The sequence below is a fragment of the Triticum aestivum genome, chromosome 4D (assembly GCF_018294505.1).
Source record: "Triticum aestivum cultivar Chinese Spring chromosome 4D, IWGSC CS RefSeq v2.1, whole genome shotgun sequence".
NCBI classification, from domain to species: Eukaryota; Viridiplantae; Streptophyta; class Magnoliopsida; order Poales; family Poaceae; genus Triticum; species Triticum aestivum.
The window spans coordinates 1397353-1413884 of record NC_057805.1 but is presented as its reverse complement, the minus strand read 5'-3'; the positions used below and the strand labels follow the sequence as shown (position 1 = coordinate 1413884).

Here is a 16532-nt window from a genome sequence, read left to right as displayed (position 1 = left end):
AGTGGGGTGTCGGTGGAGTGGGTTACGGGGGTGAGGGGATAAGGAGGGGTGGGTGGCCGGCTGGGCCTGGTGGGTTGGCCCAGTTGGGCCACGGTCCAGGGGGTTTTCTCCTTTCTTCTTTTTTTTTGTTTGCTTTCTCTTTTGTATTTTCTTTCTTTTATTATTTTCTTTTCTGTTTTAAATCATTTTAAATTGTCTAGGCATTTTATAAAAATGTGTTTATTACACCATATTCACTTATGCAAAATATGGCATCTCCTGAACATTTTTGTTTTAAATTTTGAAAAACTTTTATTGTCGACATTAATTTAAATTTGAATTTTGAAACGGTTTGACCTAACGGTAGATTAGCAACAGTAACTGTGGTGACGTGGCACCATTAGCGTGGGATTACTGTAGCTTGATTATCCGGGCGTTACAGAGCCACCATGGGCCCACGAGGCAGGGGGCGCGCCCTCCACCCTCGTGGCCAGGTGCTTGCCCCTCCTGCTGTGTTCTCAGTGCCAGATATTCTCAAAAATTCTAGAAAAAATCATATTCCATTTTCAGGGCATTTGGAGATCTTTTATTTTCAGGGTATTTTTATATTGCACGGATAAATCAGAAAACAGACAGAAAAATACTATTTTACTTTATTTCAACTAAATAACAGAAAGTAAAAAGAGGGTACAGAAGGTTGTGCCTTCTAGTTTCATCCATCTCATGCTTATCAAAAGGAATCCACTAACAAGGTTGATCAAGTCTTGTTAACGAACTCATTCCGAATAACATGGAACCGGAGAAATTTCGAATAACACTATGTTACCTCAACGGAGATATGCACATCCCTATAATAAGAATATCATATTTCTTCTTGACAGTAGGAAGAGGAAATTCAAAACCTCCAAAAATAATCGATGGAATTTTTCCAATAGAATTGATACTATGAACTTGAGGTTGTTTCCTCGGAAAGTGTACCGTATGCTCATTACCATTAACATGAAAAGTGACATTGCCTTTGTTGCAATCAATAACAGCCCCTGCAATATTCAAAAAGGGTCTTCCAAGAATAATAGACATGCTATCGTCCTCGGGAATATCAAGAATAACAAAGTCCGTTAAAATAGTAACGTTTGCAACCACAACAGGCACATCCTCACAAATACCGACAGGTATAGCAGTTGATTTATCAGCCATTTGCAAAGATATTTCAATAGGTGTCAACTTATTCAAATCAAGTCTACGATATAAAGAGAGAGGCATAACACTAACACCGGCTCCAAGATCACATAAAGCAGTTTTAACATAATTTCTTTTAATGGAGCATGGTATAGTGGGTACTCCTGGATCTCCTAGTTTCTTAGGTATTCCACCCTTAAAAGTATAATTAGCAAGCATGGTGGAAATTCCAGCTTTCGGTATCTTTCTTTTATTTGTAACAATATCTTTCATATACTTAGCATAAGGATTCATTTTGAGCATATCAGTTAAACGCATACGCAAAAAGATAGGTCAAATCATTTCAGCAAAGCGCTCAAAATCCTCATCATCCTTTTTCTTGGATGGTTTGGGAGGAAAAGGCGTGGGTTTCTGAACCCAAGGTTCTCTTTCTTTACCATGTTTCCTAGCAACAAAGTCTCTCTTATCATAACGTTGATTCTTTGATTGTGGGTTATAAAGATCAACAGCAGGTTCAAGTTCTACATCATTGTCATTACTAGGTTGAGCATCATCATTAGCGTTTTCATTGGGTTCATGTTCATTACCAGATTGTGTTTCAGCATCAGAAATAGATATATCATTTGGATTCTCAGGTGTTTCAGCAATAGGTTCACTAGAAGCATGCAAAGTCCTATCATTTTTCTTTTTCTTCTTTTTAGAAGGACTAGGTGCCTCAATATTATTTCTCTGAGAATCTTGCTCAATTCTATTAGGGTGGCCTTCAGGATACAAATGTTCCTGAGTCATTCTACCAGTTCTAGTAGCCACTCTAACAGCATAATCATTATTCTTACTATTCAATTCATTGAGCAAATCATTCTGAGCTTTAAGTACTTGTCCTACTTGAGTGGTAACCATAGAAGCATGTTTAGTAATGAGTTTAAGTTCACCTTTAACTCTAGACATATAATCACCCAAGTGTTCAATCATATAAGCATTTTGTTTTAATTGTCTACCAATATAAGCATTGAAATCTTCTTGCCTAACCATAAAGTTATCAAACTCATCCAAACATTGGCTAGCAAACTTAGTAGGAGGGATTTCAGCTTTATCATATCTTAGAGAGAATTTACCTTTACTACCTGTGTAGGGTTATCAAGACCATGAGTTTCTTCAATAGGTGGAGGATTAAGATCACAAATTTCTTCAACAAGCGGTAATTTAAGACCATGTATTTCTTCAATAGGAGGTGAATTCTTAACATCTTCAGCTTTAATACCCTTTTCTTTCATAGATTTCTTTGCCTCTTGCATATCTTCAGGACTGAGAAATAGAACACCTCTCTTCTTCGGAGTTGGTTTAGGAATAGGCTCAGGAATTGGCTCAGGAAGTGTCCAATTATTTTCATTTGTCAACATATTATTCAATAGAATTTCAGCTTCATCCGGTGTTCTTTCCCTGAAAACAGAACCAGCACAACTATCCAGGTAATCTCTGGAAGCATCGGTTAGTCCATTATAAAAGATATCAAGTATTTCATTTTTCTTAAGAGGATGATCAGGCAAAGCATTAAGTAACTTGAAAAGCCTCCCCCAAGCTTGTGGGAGACTCTCTTCTTCAATTTGCACAAAATTGTATATTTCCCTCAAAGCAGCTTGTTTCTTATGAGCATGGAAATATTTAGCAGAGAAGTAATAAATCATATCCTCGGGACTACGCACACAACCAGGATCAAGAGAATTAAACCATATCTTAGCATCACCCTTTAATGAGAACGGAAATATTTTAAGGATATATAGGTAGCAAGATTTCTCATCATTAGTGAACAGGGTGGCTATATCATTTAATTTAGTAAGATGTGCCACAACAGTTTCAGATTCATAGCCATGAAAAGGATCAGATTCAACCAAAGTAATTATATCAGGATCAACAGAGAATTCATAATCCTTATCAGTAACACAGATAGGTGAAGTAGCAAAAGCAGGGTCAGATTTCATTCTATCATTAAGAGATTGCTGCTTCCATTTAGCTAATAACCTCTTGAGTTCATATCTATCTTTGCAAGCTAAAATAGCTAAAGTAGCTTCTTTATCAAAAACATAACCCTCAGGAATAATAGGCAAGTCTTCATCATCACTTTCATCTATATAATCAGTTTCAATAATTTCTTTCTCTCTAGCCCTAGCAATTTGTTCATCAAGAAATTCACTAAGTGGCACAGTAGTATCAAGCATAGAAGTAGTCTCATCATAAGCATCATGCATAGTAGAAGTGGCATCGTCAATAACATGCGACATATCAGAACGAATAGCAGAAGCAGGTTTAGGTGTCGCAAGCTTACTCAAAACAGAAGGTGAATCAAGTGCAGAGCTAGATGGCAGTTCCTTACCTCCCCTCGTAGTTGAGGGATAAATTTTTGTTTTCTCGTCTTTTAAGTTCTTCATAGTGACCAGCAGATATAAATCCCAAGTGACTCAAAGAATAGAGCTATGCTCCCCGGCAACGGCGCCAGAAAATAGTCTTGATAACCCACAAGTATAGGGGATGGCAACAGTTTTCGAGGGTAGAGTATTCAACCCAAATTTATTGATTCGACACAAGGGGAGCCAAAGAATATTCTCAAGTATTAGCAACTGAGTTGTCAATTCAGCCACACCTGGATAACTTAATATCTGCAGCAAAGTATTTAGTAGCAAAGTAGTATGGAAGTAACGGTAACGGTAGCAAAAGTAATATTTTTGGGTTTTGTAGTAATTGTAACAATAGCAACAGAAAAGTAAATAAGCGAAGAACAATATGTGAAAAGCTCGTAGGCATTGGATCGGTGATGGAGAATTATGCCGGATGCGGTTCATCATGTAACAATCATAACATAGGGTGACGCAGAACTAGCTCCAATTTATCAATGTAATGTAGGCACGTATTCCGAATATAGTCATACGTGCTTATGGAAAAGAACTTGCATGACATCTTTTGTCCTACCCTCCCATGGCAGCGGGGTCCTAATGGAAACTAAGGGATATTAAGGCCTCCTTTTAATAGAGTACCGGAACAAAGCATTAGCACATAGTGAATACATGAACTCCTCAAACTATGGTCGTCACCGGGAGTGGTCCCGATTATTGTCACTTCGGGGTTGCCGGATCATAACACATAGTAGGTGACTATAGAATTGCAAGATAGGATCAAGAACTCACATATATACATGAAAACATAATAGGTTCAGATCTGAAATCATGGCACTCGGGCCCTAGTGACAAGCATTAAGCATAGCAAAGTCATAGCAACATCAATCTCAAAACATAATGGATACTAGGGATCAAACCCTAACAAAACTAACTCGATTACATGATAGATCTCATCCAACCCATCACCGTCCAGCAAGCCTACGGTGGAATTACTCACGCACGGCGGTGAGCATCATGAAATTGGTGATGGAGGATGGTTGATGATGACGACGGCGACGAATCCCCCTCTCCGGAGCCCCGAACGGACTCCAGATCAGCCCTCCCGAGAGGTTTTAGGGTTTGGCGGCGGCTCCGTATCGTAAAACGCGATGAATCCTTCTCTCTGATTTTTTTTCTCCCCGAAAGCAAATATATAGAGTTGGAGTTGAGGTCGGAGGAGCTCCAGGGGGCCCACGAGGTAGGGGGCGCGCCCCCCACCCTCGTGGCTAGGGTGTGGGCCCCCTGGTCTTCATCTTTTGCAAGGATTTTTTATTATTTCCAAATAGACGTTCCGTGGAGTTTTAGGTCATTCCGAAAACTTTTGTTTCTGCACATAAATAACACCATGGAAAGTCTGCTGAAAACAGCTTCAGTCCGGGTTAGTTCCATTCAAATCATGCAAGTTAGAGTCCAAAACAAAGGCAAAAGTGTTTGAAAAAGTAGATACGACGGAGATGTATCAGTAACAATCGTTGATCCAAACCCGTTATGCATCTTCATATTGTTCCTGGGTGATCGTAGGGCAATTTTTTTTTCTACTACGTTTCCCAACAACAACCTTTTACAAGTGTACTCATCTTCGTTTGGAGGATAACATTATCCATGAAAATTGTCTTCCTCTTTTGGAGACAGATCTTTTGGTAGCAGTTTTTGCAAACTGATTGATGGATTCAAGCTATTCTTGAAGTCACGTTTTGATGCAGTGAGTTGTAAGCATGTTATATCCATGAAGAAGAAAAATCTTATTGCTTCTTTGTAATTGCCAAGTTGGAGATAAACTTACACACGACCCGAGAAATTTGTTCTATTCATGACAAATTCGACACCGGATTTGAAGAATAATACACGGATGATGCTTCAATTTAACATAACTTATGTCAACACATTTACACAAGGCTCGATCTCCTTACTCCAAGGATTGCATTACAGAGGGTAAAATGATATACATATAGACAACAATATTTGAAATCACACATTTCATAAGAAAAGAAAAGAAAAAGATCAGTAGAATATGTATTCCCGACATTTACCATTGAACCTCGCGCTAGTTGTAGCTTCGAAAACGAACAAACCAAAAATAAAGAAAATCAGCGCAATGCCTCAAACACCCCTCACACTTTTGTTTCAATTTTGAAGGAGTCGACGATTGTATGTAGCCTATCCTTCATCTTGTCCCATCTCCTCTCGTTTGCACCGGTCGCCAACGTGTAAAACTTGCCTGCAACATCCCATGCACAGTGAGGAGATGGCAGATAGTAGTGACCACCGACCAGTGACATCATCAATCAAGCATTTCAAATACAAGTCAGAGAGCAGGAACCGTGCAAGAGAAGCTGATTGAAGTTTACAACTAACATGGCATCTTATCGAGAGAGGAAACGGTGATGCCAGATAGGAGTTAATACCATTTGCTATGGTAATTGTGCCAAGTGCATGTCTTGTGAAATTTGGAGCCTGAGCCGTGAACTCGAAAGTGTAGTAAGCTCTTCCATCGATATCGGTCTGGACAACGAAATGCACCTTGTGAGTTTAACAACAAGCGAATACCATAAAATTGATGCACAAAAGCATATCATATAAAGTTGACAACAAAAGGACATTTGACCCAAAAAAAACTATTTGATACTACTACCCTAATCAAAAAGTATTAGACAATTTGTACGAATGATTGATATATTGATGTTACAATGATTGATGAAGCTCATATTTCTTTAGGTAAAATGCTAGGATGATACACAAGGTTCCTCGGAAACAATAAGAACAAGAAATGCATAATGCAAACAAGTAAGAGAAAGAACACCTTATCCCTAGACAACTGCTGGTGACATTTACATTACAATCATCATACAAGGACTGCTCACCAAAGTGGACCAATGCAGATTCCTGTGTTGTATGTATGCAGCTGGAAATACTATTGCTATCTGACTAGGACAAAATTCTGCTTTCATCTCTCGCATTTCTCACAGCGACGATTACATTACCCAGAGTTGTGTAGATCTATGCGCCCGCGTGTCTACTAAACTGTGAATGGATATATCTGTTGGATGTCTATTTCTAAAGCGGCCATTATATGTCGTCCCTTCTTCACATAAGTTACAGTTTTAGATGTTTGGATCAACCAATAATGACATAAACATACATCTTCAAATTAATCAAAATAAATACACCTCTTTTGTGAGGATTAAATTAATGAAAAAGGCACACACGCACCTCTTTCGCCTCGATCAACTTGGTCTTCTGCGTGGGCGGAGATAGGACTTTCCGTACCAAAGCCTCGGCGACCTAGAGAAAACAACAGATTACACATAGCAGATCGGATTTATATTTGAACAAACCACACTCTGCAGGGTTCCATCTATCTGAAAAGCATATGACCGAGTGGAGTGGAGCGGCACGGAGGACGAAGGACCTGGTCGGGTGGGCCGAGGTCGCGGATGTCTTCCTTGGTGGTGGGGATCATGTTGATGCTGACGCTCTCCAGCGGCTCGATCACGTCCTTGTACACCTTGTCCTGCCCTTGCACAGACACCTCCTGCTCGATCACGTTCAGCATCACCAAGTGTATGCAGCATGCGCATGGAGCAGAGCAGAGGATTAATGGAGTGAGTGTTGCATGGTTTTTTACAGGATGGAGAGTACGTACCTGCCATCCGAATGGGTAGACGAAGGAGTAGCCGGCCTTCCGGTCGATGACCGGCATGAACTTGCCGTCCGCCGCCGCGACTGTGCAGTGCAGTGCAGGATTATTGGATGAGAATCGCGGTTAGACCATCAATCATACGAGCTGGAGCATCATCCTATTTCTACGGCGACGGATGGATTCGGAGAAGGAGGGACTCACATGCCGCCGGGGCGGGCCGGGAGACGAGCGCCGCGGCGGCCACGGCAGCCCCGGCCACGAGCACCTGCCGCCGCGGGGAAGGGGAGCTCTCCCCCGCAGCCGCGTCACCTGGCAGGACACAACACGGCACGGAGAGGAAATGAAACGAAGCTCCAGCGGCCAGAGCACGTACACAAAGCCAAAACCATGGCCGGGTGGCGCGAATACAGGTAGAGGAAGCACGGACCTTTGCTGGGGCTGGCCGGCGCCATGGCCCTGACGGTGACGGAGAGCAGCCTCCGCGCCGGCGTCTTGGCGGTCGGGGAAGGGAGGCCGAGGCCATGGCCGTGGAGGGATAAGGAGGTTGCGGTGGCCATGGCTGTGCGCGCGCTGGGACTCCTCTGCTCTGCTCCGCTCTTCCCTATCTTCTTCTTCTTCTTCCAATCCCTCAATGGCCACCCATCCATTCGCCGGCTCGCGTGCGCTCCCTCCGTTGGATCGCCCCAAACTCAATCCAACGGACGGGCACCAAACTCATACACATTCCTTCACTGCTCTTATTTATGCTATCATTAACTCCTCCTTTAACTATGCAAAATGTTCCCATCAACTGAGTTTGTAACTGTACCTAGCCCCCATGATGAAAGAAAAAGAAAAAAAATAACTAGCCGTCACATGATCAATCTCCTCTCTTCACTGCCCCTCCCGCCGTCACTTTAGCGCATGGGCGGATAGAAGGGGATCCCCGCCTCTCGTTCTTTGTGCAGTAGGTTTTGTTCTCGTGGCGGCGATGACGCTCCGACGGTGCCATCTCGGATAAGAAGATCTTCAGCTTCAATCCCAAGCCGAGGACGCTTGTTGCGGTGTTGTCGAAGAGCACGTGAGTTTTGGCCCCCGATGGGATCCACGAGACCAGGAATGACGGTCGGTTATATGTGTTGTCCGTCGGTGTGACTCCATTTACAATGTTGGCAGCAATATCGTCTTCTTCAACGACCTCTTCTTTCAAGCCTCCACGAGCAAGATCAGCGGGTTGTCACGCTGCATGTGAAAATGGGGTTAAGTTTTTTTTAGGTCCAAGTGGGATTAAGTGAGACTAGCCAGCCCATCCCACTAAAACTGCTTTAGTGGGCTTCAATTGGACAAAAAAGAACTATGTGGGTTAGCTCTATTAGCCCATTGGGAACCCACTTAACCCACCAGCCCTTTCTCTCTCATGGATAGAGGAACAAAGGAGGTGTCAACACTCCCACCGCCGTCGATGGACGCACACCTCTGTCGCTTGATACCCGACGCCGTCGCACCCCCTCCTCTTCTGCCTCACACTCAACCCTTCCCGGCATCCCCTGCCTTGCAGCTTCTCCCTCCGCCCTACATCACTGCCCCAGTCAAGAATCGTCGATTCCCTCTACTCGGCCTACATCATTGTCCCAAGCAAGAACGACCAGAGAAGATGAGTACCCGGACTTGGCGGCCAACAGAGACTCATCTATTGTTTGCCGTAGAGCAAAGCACCATGAAGATGTCTCCTCCTGGCCCAGTGAGAGTAGCTGAGTGCTCTCGCCGCCGTCGACAGGCTTGAACTTTACATATATGTTGTCAACCTGCAACAGATGTAACACACTTTTAATTGCTCTGTTGCTTTGTATATGTGTTATCCTCTAGTAAATCAAATCATCTGTATATGTGACTAAAGGTTAAGTGGGATTTGTATATTTGTTGTCCTGTTGCTTACTATATTATTTGACTTGCTGCCGTGCTCCTTTGAAATGTGATGCTTTCAAATGCGAATGCATTTGTGAAGAGGGACGTCACTTATTCCCACATAATCTATGTAAGTTTTGCTGGGATGTCTGGTTTTTTTTAACACCAAATTGTACTGGGACCAGGTGGGAATGTGGTGAGACTCCCTTCTACGGTCCCACCTGCATCCTGATCGGTTTGATCTGGCGACGGTACTAGCATAGTTGCTTTGCCTCTGCCTAGACTACCCTCTGCCGACATGCTTGGCGCGATTGACAATGTCCGTCTTACTCGGCGGTCTGCTATCACGATGGCAATTCAACGAGATTTGTTAATCTATGTGTGTTTGTTGATAATAAAAATGCAGCTGCGGCTTTAGCAAAAAAAATTAAGCACACATTTGTACTCATTTTATCGATTTTCTTACAATCTGTCACCCTATGTCTAGGTGCATCCCATGTTCTTATTTGATCTAGTAAGTAATATGAACCAGACATTCATTCATTCACCAGTCAGTAGTGGTAATAAAAAAATTTAAAAACTCCTCCTTTGTCTTTTGAGACCAGTAAAAAAGACTTCTCCTTTTGCTCTCTCCTGTCCCGTCGATCTCCGTCTTCCCCATCCCCAATCCCTCACGCGCGTCCGCCTCGCCGCCGGCCCGCCGGGAAGATGGCCGCGTCGGGGTCCGGGTCCGGGTCCGGCCAGATCCAGCCGCTCAAGATCCCGGACGCCGTCGTCGCGCTCGCGCAGGCCGCCGCCAAGGCCAACAACAGCAGCAACACCGCCGCCGCCGACGCCACCGACAAATGTACGTATCTCATTCACGGAGCAGCCAGCATCCGTTCCTTCTGTCGTGTCCGTCAGTGGCCTTCGCCGCCGGCGAGATCTCGTTCTTGGTTCCTGATCCGTTTGTTCGTTCGCCTGCCTGTAGATCTCCCCGGGTGGCCGCTCTTCTCGCCGCCCAAGATGCAGCTGACCAAGTGCGCCAAGTGCCCCCGGGAGTTCTGCTCCTCCGTCGCCCTCCGCCGCCACACCCGCGTCCACCGCCGCGCCCTCAAGATCGACAAGGTATAATACCATGCCCCCATTCTCTCCTCATTTTTCTCCCTTCAGTCAGTTCATCAGTTGGGTGTCAAAATCACTTTACCTGGATAACATTGGTTGGTGCTATGATGTGCCACTAGACTGATAGATGCCGACTGACATTGGTTGGGCGTCCGATAATCGTGTAGGATTGGCATGACATGATTGTTTGCTGATGGTTTTGTAGGATTTCCCCAAGAACAGAGACCACCTTGCTGCATTCTGGGACAAGGTAAGAAGATATGCTATGCTCCGCCGCCACTTCTTTATTCTCTGCTGTAATATAAATAATTTAGCAACTAGAGTGATTTGCTGACCTTATATATAACCTATTTAAACGAAGCAAAATGTTGTTTCCCTCTCCTTGCTGGTAGTGTGTTCATGGGATTAACTTGTCCTGCTATTCCTTCAGCTCACGGTGGACCAGGCCCAAGCGATACTGTCCTTGGAGGGCGTGGCTATAGAGGTAACGACCATAGACCCGTATCTTCAGAATATACGACTTTTCCCTTTGTGTATCGGTTTGTGTTTGGGGAACATCTAATGTTAGTTATACGCAACAAATACATCTTCAGGAGACCAGCGCTTTGTTCATTTTGACATCGTTGTCGTCGTGGATGTGTAAGCCAGGGTACGCTTCGTTGCCGCTGCCATATGCCAGAGCCGGCAATGAACTCCTGGTAAGGCTTTGTTGACCCAACTGTTCACTGGTCTATGCATGCATTTGGTGTCGTGTAGTATCTTATGTAATAAGCTTCTTTTCTCCCCATAACTGCAGGACCTTATTCAGACCGCAGCCTCAAGACTACCCATCTCATCAAATGAACTGTTTATCATGCTCGACGAAGCAAGCGAGAACACATTTCTTTGTACCAACGCAGCCGACGCTGCCTGTGTTCAGAAGTTTTTGTTTGACGGGGAGGTTGACAAAGTCGCGACGGAGTTGAAAAACGTTGTTGCGTGCACTAGTTACATCCTTGAACAGAAGCTGGTACGATGTGCTTCAGTTATGCAAAACAGAGTTAGTGCATTTATCCTTTAGGTACAAGTTTCTACTACGATTTTAATGTATGACTGCAAATGAAACAACAGGTTGAAGCATGGTCAGCTGATAAGGCTGCTGAAGCGTTAAGATGCCAGAAGTTGCTTGTTGAGGAAGAGGACGCTGCTCAGAAAAGGTTAATGTTTAATGTCATTGACTTGTTATATAATTATTAGTTTAGTACGCAAAGCTGCGCGGCCAATATTGTTTGTCTGCTTATTGCTGTAAATAAATGCAGCGTCATTTGATTCTACTTTGTGATGAGATCTATATCTGAACTATCCCTGTTGTATAACTTGAAGGCAAGCTGAAATCATAGAAAGGAAGCGGATGAAGAAACTGAGACAGAAAGAACAGAGACTGAAAGACCTCAAGGACGAGGGTACCACGGTCCAGTTACCTGAAGCGGTGGATGGTGCGCCGAGCTCTCCTGGGATTCAGAGTCTCGAGGCTACTTCAGGCCCTGGCCTCCACGAGCAAGAAGATTCACAGTATCTTCAATTGTCAGCACCAGTGCCTTCAGAGGACAATGATTACAATGGAGAAGATGCCAATTGTGGTTCGGGACAAGAAATGGATACTGGTGCCGTTTTCAGGGAACAAGCCATGGCAACAAGCAATCTCGACAGGATAGAAAACCTTCCCCCAAATAGTACTGTCTCGGGTTCTTCTGCGACTGCGTCGAAGCATCCATCTTCATCGTCAGTAAGGCACTCACGTCACAGGGAGCCAAATGCCGGTGCAGCGACAAACAAAAGCAAGACCTGGGCATGGAAGGTGCGAACTGGTGTTGAAGAACGGTGCCCAAAAGGCGAGCCAGATGTAGATGCTAACCAAGAGACGGCTCCTCTCAACACGGACAAGAACTCGCAAGTGCTGATAGGATCCATAAGCGTTGCGATCGAAGGCGGTGGCAGCTGCTCGGAGGATTCCAAGGATTACCACCCAGCTCCTCCTGAATCTGATTTGAACACTCTGAACGATCCAGTGGCCGAGGCGATGCAGCCAATCAGCCATGATGAGAACGGATGCGAAGACGCTAACGCAGCAGAGGATCACTCTCCCTCTAGTGTCGTGACAGATGAAAGCGGCTGCGACGCAGAGGCGGCAGAGGGCGGAAGCCTACGACGCGGCTCCGTTTCTTCCGGTCAGGAAGCGGCGGCCTTCCTTTCTCAAAGTAAGTATCGACCTTATTGGTCGTTCGTTCCATTTGCATGCCTGTGCTTAAAAGTGTGGTCTTGTACCATCTTCCCAGCTCATTTTACCCAACTGCCTGTTGGTGATTAGTAGACTAACCTGGCCTAGTGGTTGCGTGGAGTGTTTCTCGGCCTTTCGTAATTGCAATTGTATTTTGGCATGCAGGATGGAAGGAAGTCATGGCTGGGGATCATGTGAAGCTTGTTCTGTGCTGAGGAAATTGACTGGAGTTGCAGAGGTTCCATCGGAGGACTGATTTGATGAATACACGGAAGGCATTCGATCATTGGGTCCTGCTTACTATATGAGCTGAGCCGAGCCGACCCATGTAGCAGAGCATTATGGAGTTGCGAAGCATCCATTCCTCGACTTTGGGCGGTTAATTTGAGTACTAGACTTGGTTGGTTGGTTGGTTGATTTTTAGATGGTAACGGAGCACGCTCTCTGCTGGCTGGCCAGTAAAATGCCTATGCCTGCACGGCGCAGTTAAATTTGAGTGCTATACTAGTACTTGATAGGCAACTAGCAGAAGTGTTGTGTGTTGTGTGGGCAGAGTTATCATGCATGATAAACTGAGAGGGAAAGTAATCAGGTGATGAGAAGATTGGTATGTAGAATTTCTTCCTTCTACTCTTTAGCCCAATCAAGATATACATCATGCACCACTACTACTACTACTACTACTACTACTACTACTACAGCTTTTTTCACCTGATGGGATGTACTACATGGTTTCAGCTTTTTTCACCCTCTTCATAGAATCATGTTTTGCAACAACATCCCTATACACACACCAGCTCCATATTCAATCACATGGTTTTGATTCTAATATTTCGAGCTCCATATTTAATCACATAGTGTTGCTTCTAATGTTTTTGTGAGAAGATGTTCAATGCTAAGATATTTTTGTAACAATCTTGTAGTAATCTATAATTACAAATCGAGAAGGTGGTCGGGGAGGCAAAGGGGGTGGTCGGATTAGTTGGCTTGGACCGAGGGTGGCGGATGGCGAGCACCGTGGGGGTATGGGTCGCCGCAGATGGGGAGGGCGTGGCGGCTAGGTTTCAGATGAGCCGGAGAAGGAGGAGGGGAATGGCGGCTAGGTTTCGGATGAGCCGGAGAAGGAGGAGGGGAATGGCTCACGGGAGCGGATCTACCGCTACTATGGCAAGGGGGCCGATTGATTGAGAGATAATCCTTCTATTCATTAATGGCCTATTCAGTTACCTGCATACATCCCAGCCGGGCCCGCGCGGCGCAACTTTGGCTTGTTTGGTTTGCCTGCCTCACACCAAAATCTCGGCCCGCATGAAGTTCAAAGCATTCTTGGCCTGGCTGAGGGGGAACGCTCGAATCGAACGTTTTTCCATAGCCAGGCCCGAGCAATGCAACTTGAGGCACGAGGGCGGTGGAGGCTGCACGCGGGGAGCCAGGCTTGAGATGTTGCGTTGTTAGCCTCACCTTCTCTCATCCCCCTCTCTCCACTCTCACATGGGCGGCGACGAGTGCAAGATCTGGACGGCGAGCAGCGGAGCGCGACCACCGGCTTCGCCCCCTCACCGGCAGGGCAGGCGTTCGGTGACGGCGGTAGCCCATCGCTTTGCATGCACGTTGATATTAGGCAGGATATCAATTAAGCATGAGTTACATCAGTAACACAGATGGTTATATTTGATACTCCTAAAATAAGTGTCTCAACCTTGTGCTAACTCTAATACAAAGTTGTACTTATTTTGAGACAAAGGGAGTAGTATATTTATTTGATACTCCCTTTGTTTAGGACAAGCTTTTTGGGACGGAGGGAGTATTGCATAAAAGGATATATTATAAAAGGATAGCAATAAGGTGCGTTGATAGTAGGGCACGTCTTGGTCGCAGCCGGCGGCGGCGTTAATTGGACTTTGGAGCCAACGTGCTTCTCTTGGTCCGGCCACGCGCGGTTGACTTGGCTCTTCCTCTTCTTCTTCTTCTCTTCCAATTCCATTCCATTCGTCGGAGAGAGAGGAGAAGATGCTGTCGTGGAAGTTCAGCCGGAAGGGCGCCACGGGCTTCTCCTGGGCCTCCACCGCCGACGAGGTCACCGCCGGCGTCACCGCCTCTGGCCTCACCGCAATAGTCACCGGTACCTACCCCTCCTTTGTCCTACTTACTTACCCTTCCCCCGATCCATCCATTTCATTCCATTCCATTCGCTTGTCAGGTGCGTCGAGCGGGATCGGCGCGGAGACGGCGCGCGTGCTGGCCGCGCGCGGCGCCCACGTCGTCATGGCCGTCCGCAACCTCGCCGCCGGCGACACCGTGCGCCAGGCCGTCCTCGCCGAGACCCCCGCCGCCAGCGTCGACCTCATGGAGCTCGACGTCTCCTCCCTCGCCTCCGTCCGCAACTTCGCCGCCGACTTCGCCGCCAGGGGCCTCCCGCTCAACATCCTCGTGTACGTACACTACTACTCCCAATCTTGCGCAGCGCACTTGATACTTGAGGGGACAATAGATCATCCCACACCCTGATTGTGTGGTTTTTTCTTTTCTTTCGGGGGCAGCAACAACGCGGGAATAATGGCGACCCCTTTCACCCTCTCAAAGGATGGCATCGAGATGCAGTTTGCGACTAACCACGTCGGTAGGCATGCATGACTACCAACTTCATTTCAAAACTAGTCCAGTCAATTTTGTTCCCCAGGCAGCAGCGAGGTTGACTTCTTCTTCTTTTTGAACATCCAGGGCATTTTCTTTTGACACATCTTGTGCTGGACACCATGAAGAAGACCTCTCGCGAATCAAACGTGGAAGGAAGAATCGTCATTGTTGCCTCGGAGGGGCACAGGGTTACGTACAAGGAAGGCATCCGTTTCGCCAAGATAAATGATGAGCAAGGGTATGTGTAATAAATCCCGCGCAGGCGCAGCCATTATATATGTTCTAATTCCCCTGCCATTTACTACTTTATTTCAAGACAAACGAGAGTCCAAGCTTGCTTGTTGTTTCAACCTTGCGTTTGTGCTGTGCAGGTATGGCACCCTTGCAGCATATGGGCAGTCCAAGCTTGCCAACATTTTACACGCCGGTGAACTTGCCAGGAGATTTAAGGTATGCCCATATGCCTCATTCTGTCTATTTGTTAGACCCTGTCTTGCTTTGTACTCCCTCCGTCTCATAATATAAGAGCGTTTTTGACACTAGTATAAAAGCGTTTTTGTTTGTTGTCTATAAATATATGACAAACAGGAAGAGGGTGTTAACATCACTGCCAACTCCCTGCATCCTGGATCCATCCTCACAAACCTTCTTCGCAACCGCGGCATCATATATGGTGAGGAAAAAAAAGTACTTGGCCGCAATGGAGTGTCTCTTTGAAAAAGCCTTTGCCTCTGTGTTTGCAGCCATCGAGCGGACGCTTGGTAAACTGCTGCTCAAGAACATCCAGCAGGTACGCGTCTTTTTGCTAACAACATGAACTCTATGGTTGGTGTCGAGAAACGATAAGGAATCAATCATCATCATCATCATCATCTCTGTCATTTCCGCATCCAGTCTAGTCTAGCTAGCCCTGATGCAAAACACCAGTCTCTCACTGTTGGGTGATTTGATTTGGATTTGGATTTGGAATTTGAATTTGGATTTGGATTTGGGACAGGGGGCTGCGACGCAGTGCTACTTGGCGCTGCACCCGGACGCCAAGGGGGTGTCGGGCAAGTACTGGTGCGACAGCAACCTGTACGAGCCGAGCGACAAGGCCAAGGACGCGGAGCTGGGGAAGAAGCTATGGGACTACACCCTCGACCTCGTCGCCTGACGTGAAGAATACCTTATCTGGTTTGGTTTGGTTGATGGATGGATGCGTGCGTCATGTGCATGTACTCCCGATATGGAGAGATGAGATGAAGGATGAGGGGACGACGAAATGAATCCCTCCCCAGGACGTCGATGCGGTATCTATCTGGGCTGTGAGATACTCATACTCTTTTCTGCGGTTCCTGTGTATTGTATACATACGGGGATGAAATCAGAATGAAATACACAATATATTTTAATTATGTATGTGATGTATATGTCCATTTCC

General features: G+C 45.7%; 2 protein-coding genes across 2 annotated transcripts; one reads left to right on the top strand and one right to left on the bottom strand.

The window, feature by feature from the left end:
• Positions 1-5490: 5490 nt before the first annotated feature.
• On the bottom strand, positions 5491-7933 carry LOC123095571 (psbP-like protein 1, chloroplastic). The gene is made up of 7 exons (XM_044517074.1): positions 7655-7933; positions 7429-7536; positions 7231-7310; positions 6997-7119; positions 6798-6869; positions 5993-6089; positions 5491-5805 (listed from the first exon to the last, which is right to left on the bottom strand). The coding sequence occupies exons 1-7, from the start codon at positions 7872-7874 to the stop codon at positions 5699-5701; spliced, it is 807 nt and encodes a 268-aa protein (XP_044373009.1). The 5' UTR covers positions 7875-7933; the 3' UTR covers positions 5491-5698.
• A 1755-nt stretch (positions 7934-9688) lies between these two features.
• LOC123099794 (uncharacterized) lies at positions 9689-16527 on the top strand. The gene is made up of 17 exons (XM_044521882.1): positions 9689-9958; positions 10082-10218; positions 10421-10465; positions 10646-10699; positions 10809-10913; positions 11012-11224; positions 11326-11411; positions 11578-12452; positions 12638-12680; positions 14437-14594; positions 14673-14904; positions 15013-15092; positions 15194-15347; positions 15481-15559; positions 15698-15782; positions 15832-15899; positions 16107-16527. The coding sequence occupies exons 1-17, from the start codon at positions 9820-9822 to the stop codon at positions 16263-16265; spliced, it is 2712 nt and encodes a 903-aa protein (XP_044377817.1). The 5' UTR covers positions 9689-9819; the 3' UTR covers positions 16266-16527.
• The last annotated feature ends 5 nt before the right edge of the window (positions 16528-16532 follow it).